At 46.8% G+C, this 10,734-nt stretch overlaps 1 protein-coding gene across 1 annotated transcript in view; it reads right to left on the reverse strand.

The window, feature by feature from the left end:
- The window catches only part of NEDD4L (NEDD4 like E3 ubiquitin protein ligase), a 329,372-nt gene that overhangs the window by 43,333 nt on the left and 275,305 nt on the right, over window positions 1-10,734 (reverse strand). Inside the window, exons 13-15 of the mRNA XM_040632477.1 lie at window positions 6,694-6,825; window positions 6,086-6,205; window positions 4,811-5,008 (exon numbers count right to left, since the gene is read on the reverse strand). Coding sequence (XP_040488411.1) covers window positions 4,811-5,008; window positions 6,086-6,205; window positions 6,694-6,825 — 450 coding nt within the window. The remainder of the gene's footprint in view (window positions 1-4,810; window positions 5,009-6,085; window positions 6,206-6,693; window positions 6,826-10,734) is intronic.

Genomic DNA, 10,734 nt, shown 5'->3' on the forward strand with positions numbered 1-10,734 from the left:
AAATGAGATTCTCATTTATGTCTCAATACGTAAAAGTCTGCCAAAGATTTCTCTTAAGGGATATGGCTCATAAGATCCTACAAAGAATCAACAAAAGGGAAATATATGTGCTCTGGCATCTTGGCTCACGCTTTATAATTGACAAAGAACAGGCAGATGTCTCATCTTGCAACGGCCCCGTTAGGAGAGGCCGCGCACATATCTCTGCTTCTTTTGATGAGGACACTGAGGTGCCGAGACTTCGAGAACTTGCCCGAAAGCTCTCACCCAGAGTCTGGGAGCAGCCTCTCACGTATACAGACCCAACGAAAATGCAACGTAACTTAGAGAATTCACACTTTAAACTCAAAAGATGAGGAAACAAATGATAAAATTCAGAATAGCACACTGTCAACCAAATTAGACTAAGATTAAAAAAAAAAAAAACCCTAAAAAAAACCCTTTATTTCAATGACATGAAAGCCTTTGTTGCTATCAGATCACTAAAAGGTTTTCTGCCTTACCATTTTCCCAAGGCAACAAGAAAATGAAGTAATTGGTATAAACCTTGGGAAGTAGTAAAACTCACTTTGTGACAGCTAATGGGTATGAAAATGCTCTCAAACTGATTGTGATGGTTGCACATGTTTATTTAATGGTCTAAAACCCACTCACTTGTATATTTTAAACAGGTGAACCGTAGGACATGAGAGTTATACTCCAAGAAAGCTGTTAAAAAAATTTCCCAAGTCACCAGTGTAAGCTGTTGGTCTCACTGGATTATAACAAAGTGACAGATATTTGGAACTGGCCAAGTCTACAAAGCAACCTTCTCCGAAACCAAAAAATAAAACCAACCTTAGCTTTCTCTGAACTGGAGCAAACTATTAACTGAAGAAATAAATCGTGTTAGCAGTTTAGGATGGATAATGACCCTGAACCTTGCTGATATCCTTTTCAAAGGGTAATCAGAGGCATAAAATAGGTTCAGTATTCTGTTGTATACTGGAACACATACAGTGTAGTAAAGAGACACACTAAGATTTTGGATTTATAAGGTCCAAGAAGCTGGTAACTGGGTAAGTATTTGTCACGGGTTGATTGTGGACAGATGAAAAACCTGGAGCACCCACCGAGTGCAAGCTGTGAGCTGGACCTGGTGATGCCACAACCACAGGGCCCCCCACCCAGAGCCCCTTCCTCCCAGCCACTGACCATGCTAGCTTCCGGAGGCTGCATGCAAGACCAGCCATGCCTTGGAATCATACACACAGGCTACTAGGAAAGACAATCAGTAAAAAGCTGATGATTTAAAGAACACACAAACAGAAAGCAGCAGCTGAAGTTATAGAAAAGTGCCAGGGTGTGGGGATGAGGAGGATGAAGTCGAAAACTCAATTTTATGGGTCTGCTAAAATGGCCTGCCGTGGAAACCCGGAATTTGTATAATGTGAGGGCTGGAGGCCCGTGGGGTCCTATTATTTTATTATACCATCAGAAGTCAAAATAATGGCAGCAGCTGCCTTCCACCAAGCTCTAAGGGCTCAACCTAGAGGGCGCTACTGAGCCCACCCCACAGAGAGTCCGCTGAACAACTGGGGTGGCAGGGACCCCCCCAAGCTGGTGGAGCAGGCAAAGGCAGCCAAGGCCCCACAGGACCCGTGATAACATCAGGGATGACAAGAAGCGGGACTACAAATGATGTTTCAAACGACAGAAATAAAAATGAATATAAACGGGCAAAATATGCAAAACCCACGTGGGAGTTCCTCCCTGTCCTCAAGCACCACGAGCACATTCTTTCACTATTTCATAACTGCTTCCCTCAATACGGTTGGGAGAATTTTTGAACAGAAGGCAAAGATCAACATCTTAAAAAAAAAAAAAAAGGTTTCCTAGCAGAGTTTTAGAAATATATAACATATGGGAATGTAGCTGGTTCAAAAAAATAGCTGTGGTTTTTCCTTCCTGGAAGAAGTCAACAACCATGCCTAGGCTACAGTGAGTTTTACTAGTTTGGACCCGGGTAGGAAACAAACCTGCCACTTAATTAAGGCATACTCTTTCTTGCTACAAAAAGAAGCCAGTGCTTTGTCCTGTAGAAGACATAAATACACATACACATACACACACACACACAGACACACACACACGCTTCCAGCTGCTTCCTTAGCAGAAAGAACGGGCAACCAGAATGCCTCTGTCATCTGCCCTCAGGCACGTGGTGGTCTCCAGCATGCATCCTTGGCCTTGCTGATCCAGGTGGGGACACAGTGATGCTCCCGGGATGTGGTCTGACTTTATCCCAGAGAGACTGCTGGCACACTGCCTGCATTACTCGGGCGTGTGAAAGGCTGTGTTTTACAAATAGACTTCAAAGGGAATCTGCCCCTATCAACATATACAAGGGAAATGCCGGCCTGTATCTTTTCATGCTGCTGGTTAAACGTAGGGAGCAGGAGCATACAGACTGACGGAGGCGGGCCTAGGATTTTCATTATTCTCAACCTGTCCTACCAGTTTCTCTTCCTGTTTCCATTATAAAGTTCACATTCTAAGAATAGCTACGCTGTTCTCTTTAACACACACACACACACACACACACACACACACACAGCAAACCCCAAGCCTACTCCAAACAGATTCTAAGCTGAAAATTGTCTTTACCCTTCCCTCCATCTTTTATCAAAATAAATAGGCAGTTTAGAGGGTGTCTTCCACAGAGAGTATCCTGTATAGGCCTTTGTCTAGAAGGGGTGACGTAGCTGGCCCAGCACATCTGAGCTGAGTGAGGAAGGGTGGTCACTGGTGGAATTTCCAGTTGTTACCTTTAGGACTTCCAACAGCAGTAGCAGCAGCAGCAATAAAATATTGGTTTAATACATTAAAATGTGAAAGGAGTACATGAGTCAACAGCAAGGATCTGGGTGGAGAGGGGCAACTGGAAATTCAGACTAGGTTTCATTCAGCAACGATGCAGGCAATAAGAAAAGCTGGTGGTCTGAACTAAAACCTGCCCAGCTGTAATTACACTGCCCTTGTGGCGTGAACGACGGCAGAAAGGTTAGGAGACCTGACTGCTAAGCTAGTTCCAGTGACCCCAGTCACAGCGCACGCCGGGCTCCCTACGTGAACCCATCTCCTCCGACAACACCTACCCTGTTTCTGGAGCTCTCACTTCCGGCTCAGGGCTGGAAAGCACAGCGGGACAGCCGCAAGTTCCACATCCGTGGGGGGAAAAGACCTAAAAACCAATCTCTAGGACTCTCTTTTCCAAAGAGCTGCCTATCTTTCATTCTCAACTTGCCCACAAACCTGTAAAATTATCTGCGGGAGAAAAAGTGTGTCCAACAACGTGACAGGCCAGCGTGTGCCTCAGGAGTAGTAATGAGTTTACTAAATGAAATGTCACCAGATCTCAATGATGAATTCCCCCTGGCAGACTACTCCCTTACCTCCAAAGAGGGAGCTTTTAGAGCGGTTCTCAATAAGGAGTGTTTAGAACGTGTCGGGGCATTTTTGGTCATCCCTACGGCAGGGGGAGGGGAGGCATCGTGGCTATTAGCCTTCAGTGGCTGGATGCCCTGCCATGAAAAGCATGGGCCTGCCCCAAATGGAGGGAATGTTCTCATGGAGACATGCTGCCCCACGATCCACTGGATTTGAGATATTTTAGAGGGCGAGCCCTTTGGGGACTAAGTGAACATACACCACAGGCCAAGTGTGAGTGACAGTCTAGCCCATTTTGGTCCAGGCCTCTTTCCTAACACTATTCTATCAACTCTACACACCTCATGTCTTCACTAGAAATGGGAATTTAAAGCACGTGTTCACTGGTAGCCTAAGACCACATGGCTGGGCCAGCGACCATCGCCCAAACTCAACCAGCTTTCACACACCACCCGTTCTAAGCAAGCAGCACAGATGACTGAAGGACAGAGTTAAGCTCTGTACCCGGAGAATTAGGCAGGGATACAAGGGACAGGAAGAAGAGCAAAACCTCCTGTAGCATCAGAAATAGAAACAAGAATACCAAGTTCAGTTTAATCCTAGGTCTAGAGATCAACACAGCAGAAACATACCACTGACTTCTAAAAAAGAACTACATCAACATTAAATAAGACACCATGAATTCGGCTAAAGGAATGAAGGAAGGACGGAGGCATACAGAGAAATGCGTATGTACCTCATTCATCTCATCGTGCTTGCTAATACAACAGATTCTCTCTCCTGCAGGACTCAGGGGCGCATGGGACAGCGACATGATTGGAAAAGTCCGTTTTGACAAAACCTTCACCAAAAAGAGCTATCAAATTTACAACCAAAGTCCTCAGTACATCTCTTAACCCCCAAGTAAAGGAATAAGACAGAGCAAAGGAGTATAAAACACGAATCTGACACGAACAGTGAAGACTAAAAGGATAAATCAAATAAAGGTGACCATGTCAACAGAAACGCAAAAAGAAATGATGAGGAGAAATGATTAAAAAAAGACTAGGACTCCTAATAAAATTAGAGCGTAATGGGAAATGAAGCCGTGACATCAAATTCCTGGCCCTGGGGAGCACGACACCTTTCTCCCCAATACGGTAAACTGTCAGGACTAGAGCTTTCCAGGAGTCCCATGAAGAAAAGGCACCAGCCCTGGAGCCATCCCAGAGGCAGTCACGACCCTGTGCCCCCTCTCCGCCTCCGAGGAGGTCCCCTTGGGGCTGTGCTTCGAGGTCTGGGAAATTTCCCTTCAAGAACAAGGGCTCCTGAGTAAGGAAGTCCAGGAATCAATGGCAGAGCTCGTGACAAAAATGGAACCAGATAAAAGCAGCAGCCTTACCCACGTTGTAGTCTTTGTGTTATGGTCAATGAAGAAGGGCCGGCCGTTGGGCGCTATCCTCATTTCCCAGCCGGGCGGCAGGAAGCTCTGTGTGACTTTGTGTTGTGGTTTGGGGGAGTTGTAAGGTGATGGCTGTGGGGACTGTGGGTTGGAAAGGGTATCTTTCACAGCCCGACGTATGGGCGAATCCTTGGCACCCTAAGGAATAATAATGAGCGTTAGAACTCTTACCAGGTGCTACTGCGGACGTATCAAAATGAACCGGGGTACACGAGGAATGCTCCTCTTTGGAGAGGCACAAAGGAGAAGCTCCTGAAACCTCTTTCTGTCATCCACTTACTTTTCAACCAATCTAACTTTCAAGGTTTCTCGGTTGGTTAAACACACGCCAATATTAAGTACTTATATATCAAGGTCCGTGAATAGCTATTCAGTACACACCCAAAACATCATTCTGCATCGAACACGATGGATGGAAATTTTACAAAGGGTAGAGGAACACAGGCCCCTGCTCTTAATGAGCTCACAGTCTAATGAAGAAGGGGTTGGCAATTTTGAGAGCACAGAAAGGAAAACCTGTCCCCTCGGACTAGCACGGCTGCTACCCATGGCATTCACACCCCAGCTCAGAACCGATCACGTCCACTCCCAGTCATCAGCACCGGGAGCCCCGGTACCGGGCCTGCGACTAGCTCTATGACACAGTCAAGTTCAGAACTTCAAACACTCGCTCTCTGGCTTAACTCGGACATTTGGGATGTGAAGGGATGGCACCAACACCACACACACAGGAGAGAGCACAAGCAGATGGCCAGCAATGGCTTCGAGATGCGAGTGTACGTCAGGAACACGTACGCCCGTACAGTGACAGGCCCTACAGTCGAAAGGGGGAAAAAAATGATCCAAGCAACGGGTGTGTTTTAAAACGCAATGTAAGCATTGGGATTTGAGAGAGTTACTTATGCAGTCAAGAGTGAAACACAACGAGAATGGAGAAAGTTCGGAGGAGAGGTGTCCCCCTTCCAGCACAAGGACCCGTGGCGGCAGCTGAATGAGAATGGGACTCAGGTGGGAGGCCACGGGTGCGAGCCGGGCGGCACAGAGAAGCATGAAGTCAGGATGAGGGAAGGCACGACAGCGCCCTGCACCACGGACACCACGACCGATCAGAGAGAGGACGGGGGCTGCAAAACTCAAAGCCACGGGAGATTAGCAAGGAGAATGAGAAGTCCCGGGAGACAGTGACCCGGTTAGAGGCTGAGGCAGCCTTCTCACCTCCAGCGGGGCAGATAAGGTTACAGTCGGCGAGCTGAGGCTACGGGGCCGGCGGATCTGAGGCTCGATTAGGTGGTTGTTACTGTTTGTGGCGGATCCGGACGCACCGTCTTCGGCGAGCTATTTTGGAGGCAAAAACAAGTTAGCTTCACAGGAGGATTCCCCCTGTGCATGTGATTAGGAGCGTGGACCCAAACAACAACGCAGCCAGCACTAATAAGAGGTCTGGCCTATTTCAAGCGTGGAGGAAATGATTAAACATAATAATGGGGGCAAGGATGGAGGAACACATTCAAAGGAAATAGACATGAATCACTGAGCCCAGCATAAAAACCAGCCTTGGGAATAAAGGGGGCTGGGAGAGAAGCTACCCACTGTGATAGGCTCTTACTCCTGACAGTATCTTTCACGTCCCATTTAAGACCGTATCTAGGGATGGGCTGATCGGAGGACCGAATATTAGACTTAAAGTCACGCGTTTTCTTTGTGAGAAAAATGTTCTTAAATATGGGTTCTTTAGAACCATACATTCACACCAGGAACAGCGAGCTCACGCACATGTTGGCTTCTACGGCCTGTGATTTCAAGTTGTAGGGCGATCTGCGTACCTGCATGATAGGTCGAGTCCAGGTTGTGGTTCGATTGTTATGATTGACATAGTACGTGCGTCCCTTAGCATCTTTTCTCTCTTCCCAGCCTGAAGGGAGGCCCGGCGTGGTGTGTGTATAGGCCACTGATGGCTGTTTGTGTAAGAAATCATTATTATTTAATATCCTGCATTTGCTTTCTGATCAGTTTCATAAAGTAATGTACACCCAGAGAATTACTTGTTCTAGAACAAGTAATTTCATTTCACTTGCACCGAAAACATTAGTGTCTAGAAAAAAGGCAACTGATTTCCAACAGCTTCCGATCTACTGTGAGAGGAACCCCACATAGCCATGAGGCCCGAAATCTTACAGAAGTCCGCTGTAAAGCCCCGAAGTCTTAAACATAAAGGGCTGCTGCTAGCATCCTAAGAGAAACATACAATCTGTTTCCGTTACTAGATTTCTGTTAAACCACACAGACCTTAAAGGTATTTCTAACTGTCAAAGGCTACCAAGGAAGGGATGCTCTGAACATTTTTTTTCCCTCAGTATAGCTGCCACGGAGATGCTTTCCTAATTCCTGAAGTCTTCATCAGCTTAGAGCCCTTCCACGATCGCTTTCAGGGGAAAAAACAAAAACGAAAACAAAACCAGTCTGCTCTCTTGCAGGTCTGTAGGCACACCAGGGCGTGCAGTCATGAGGACCAACCAGGACAGCTCAGCTGCCCCGGTCAGGAAGTCAGGGGGCAACCTGAGGTTAGAAGTCCAGAGGATCCTGAGAACTGAGGCTCTATCTACCCCCGTCCTCCCATGCGGACTGTCTCTCTTTAAAAGGGCGAAAGCACACGCAGTTTCCGGGTTCAGAGACACGTCCAGTATAGAGTGACTGCGTCTGGATCGTCCAAATGAGACTACAAAAGGATTCCTGAGACACTTTTGTTTCTAGGAAGCAGTCTGAGAAATGAGGCCTGGGTGGAGAAATGTCGGAATAGCAAGGATATTTCAGGGATTCATGGAAAAGGAGATGGACGCCTGAGGTCAGTGCCATCCCGGAAGTGCTGGGTGTATGGATGCTGCAGAGAACATCTGTAACTGAGAAATGGGGTGTTACCCTGAAGGTGGGGACTCAGAGACAGCAAGCCAACCATGGCTACCAAGGCTCGTGGGAGAACGTCGAAGAAACCAGAGGCCATCCATCAGGAATCATCTCTTACGTGAGGTGACAAAAGGAAGCCACTTCTTTTTGGGAACTGTCTTCCCTAATTAGGATCTTGTGAACTTCTGGGTGTTTTACCAGGTGGGTGTCAGGGTGAGGATGTGAATCTCTGAGCCCAGCTGCACACCCTACCTTTCCTGTTCACTAGCAACGCTGTGCCTTGCCAAGGAGGGTCCCAGTCGGAGGGCCCCCCAGTCCGCTGCAGGATCATGAACTGGAAAGCACGCTCAACAACACTGCCATGTAATTTGGGGACTACAGTTCGCAAGGCTCAATATTCTATTCCATAAGCTTGACAGCACATTCCAGAGAAAAACTGAGCCACGAAGCAGCTGCCTCAATGGTTATTTCTGAAACACGTTTACCATGCAACGCAAGATTATTGTAAAGAGGACATTCTGCTGAAACTACGGTAACTGTTTTCTTGACATTTTTCCAGATGAGGTCCCAAAGGCCCTAACATGGTAATTCCAAGACTGTGAGACCATGAGGGTTCTGGATGTAGGTGTGGGACCACAAGAGTGGAAGTGACATCAACATGCAGACTTGATCCTTCCATGAGTACCGAAGACAGATGAATTTGTCTTTGGCCTCACGCTCTTATCTCCCTCCTTCTCTCACCGAGGCACCAAGCCAAAAGAGCTAGTTCTAGGCTATTTTTTATCCAGGCTGTACAAAAACTGGACTCTGCTGAACGAAGTCAGAACCCACGCTGTAACCTAAGTGATCCGTTCGTATTTTTGGCTAAGTATATGCTATCAATCTTCGACCTACTGTTGCTTATAGGATGACCCAAAATGCTTGGGCTAAATGGAATAGTGTGTGGAATCTGCTGGTTTTCCTCCTCCCCACTGAGTTAAGTTTGGGGAGAGGAAACCAGATATGCACTCCGAAAGCTCTGTTCTGGAAACCATCAGGATAGTGTGAAAGTGACAGAATCCCTGGAAAGGGTCTTTATGGGGAGACATCATAAACTACAAGAACTTGGATGTGGCCATGGTTCATCTCAGAATCAAATTTGAAAATGGCTAGGACCTCCCATCCCAGGCTCCTCTCACAGATCCGGTTAATGGGACTAATCCGTTTCTGGAAACTAAGAGTGCAGGAGAGAACACTGACTTTGATTAATAGGCTCATTTTACCTTCTATTGAGAACTGAACTGGCAACCTATAATCTAAGTTCCGTCTACATGAGATGGTGTTATTAAAATCTTTCTTTATAGATTTCTTTCTAAATGACCACGGAGAACAACGTATGCCAACAACTGCATTTGTGACCCATAACACTGCTCTCACCACACCCCGCAGGGGAGGAGGCAGGACTCAGCTGCTCCAGGCAGATCACGCACGAGACCCAGCCCTGGAGCAGAAACCAGATTTCTACTGCTGTGTGAGTGAGTGAGTGTGTGTGTGTGTGTGTGTGTGTGTGTGTTCATACAGTCCATACAACCTCAAAAGGTAAGTGATAAACTGCTAGTCAGCTTAACTTAACCATTTCCCAGCTTTTCATCTGAACAGACGACTGTGTTGTGCATTGCCTAACAGCCTGTCCTAGTGGCTGTTAATTTCATTAAGACAGAGAAATCAGTAACGTGTAAACTGCAAAAGTTTCAATCTGCTTTTAAAGACGATAAACAGTTTGGTACCATCACAGATTCTCCAAGATTCACTCACACCCTGCTACACCGTTAACTCGGGGTGTTTTTAGGTATACACAGTGAAGTCCAGAAGGACTGTACTATCCCTCTCCTTTGACCTCAGAGAGGACTCCCGTGTACCCTGCTGGAAAGTGACCCCAGTGTGTGTTATTTGTGCATATATACCAGGGTGTATTCCTAAACCAAAGGGTTGTGGTTCCATAGGTGAGAATCAGGGGTTGTTCATCAGTGCTACAAAAATCAAAGCACTATCATGGAAAGAGATGTTCGCCAGGAGGGTTAACACAACACCCTGCGTAGTGCCCCGAGGGGTGGGGGTGGAGCTGAATGCTCACCAATGGGGGAAAATTATATAAATTGAGGTGTATTCACATCACTAAGTAGTATGTAATATTAACAGGTCCCAGAGGAAGGGCCACAAGTGAAAAACATCGAGTTGCTAAGTGATGTGTATGTGGGATCCCAGCTGTGTGTGTGTGTGTGTGTGTGTGTGTGTGCGCGCACGCGCGCACGCGTGGTACGTCCCAGGGTAGCTCCAGCAGGAGACAGTACACATGGGGCTGGCAGGCAGGGGCAGGAGAGGGTGTAAAAGGGGAAAAAACATGGTTAAGAGATGGAACTGGAAACCATACTTTCAAACCTGCCTCAGTTTCTAATGTAGCCATCAGGCAAGTTGCTTACTGCTGCTGAAAGGTCACCAGGTACATGGGAGGCATGAGAGTAAAGCAAAGCATTTAGGAATGACTACTACCCAGTCTTTAAAAATTAACAAAACCAAACTGGTATTTTTTAATTCACAGCTGGGAGAGGAGGAGGGGGAGGGCACAGGCAAGAAGAACACGGCAGTGGCAGGCGCCACAGGACCTCATTCAGATGGGTCACCCTGTCCTGCCAAGTACTTCTCACCATGGAGGCCAGGGCTCTCATAATTCAGTTTATCCTGTCACTTAATATCCTCAGCTATCACAACACTCCAATGCTAAACAGCACATTCCAAGCCTCCCATAAAATGCAAAAATGTGTGGTAGAGATTGCTCATTAGCCTTGAATTCTATTAAAATTCTTTAATGAAATGATCCTGTCTATCTTGCAGCTCTGCTTCCGGTAGAAATTACTAGTGCACAGTAGGAAATAGGCTAGTTCACTTAGAATTTCTTGAATTCTGCTGGAGGCTGAGCCTGGCCA

The sequence above is a fragment of the Ursus maritimus genome, unplaced genomic scaffold (genome assembly GCF_017311325.1).
Source record: "Ursus maritimus isolate PB19 unplaced genomic scaffold, ASM1731132v1 scaffold_18, whole genome shotgun sequence".
NCBI lineage: Eukaryota > Metazoa > Chordata > Mammalia > Carnivora > Ursidae > Ursus > Ursus maritimus.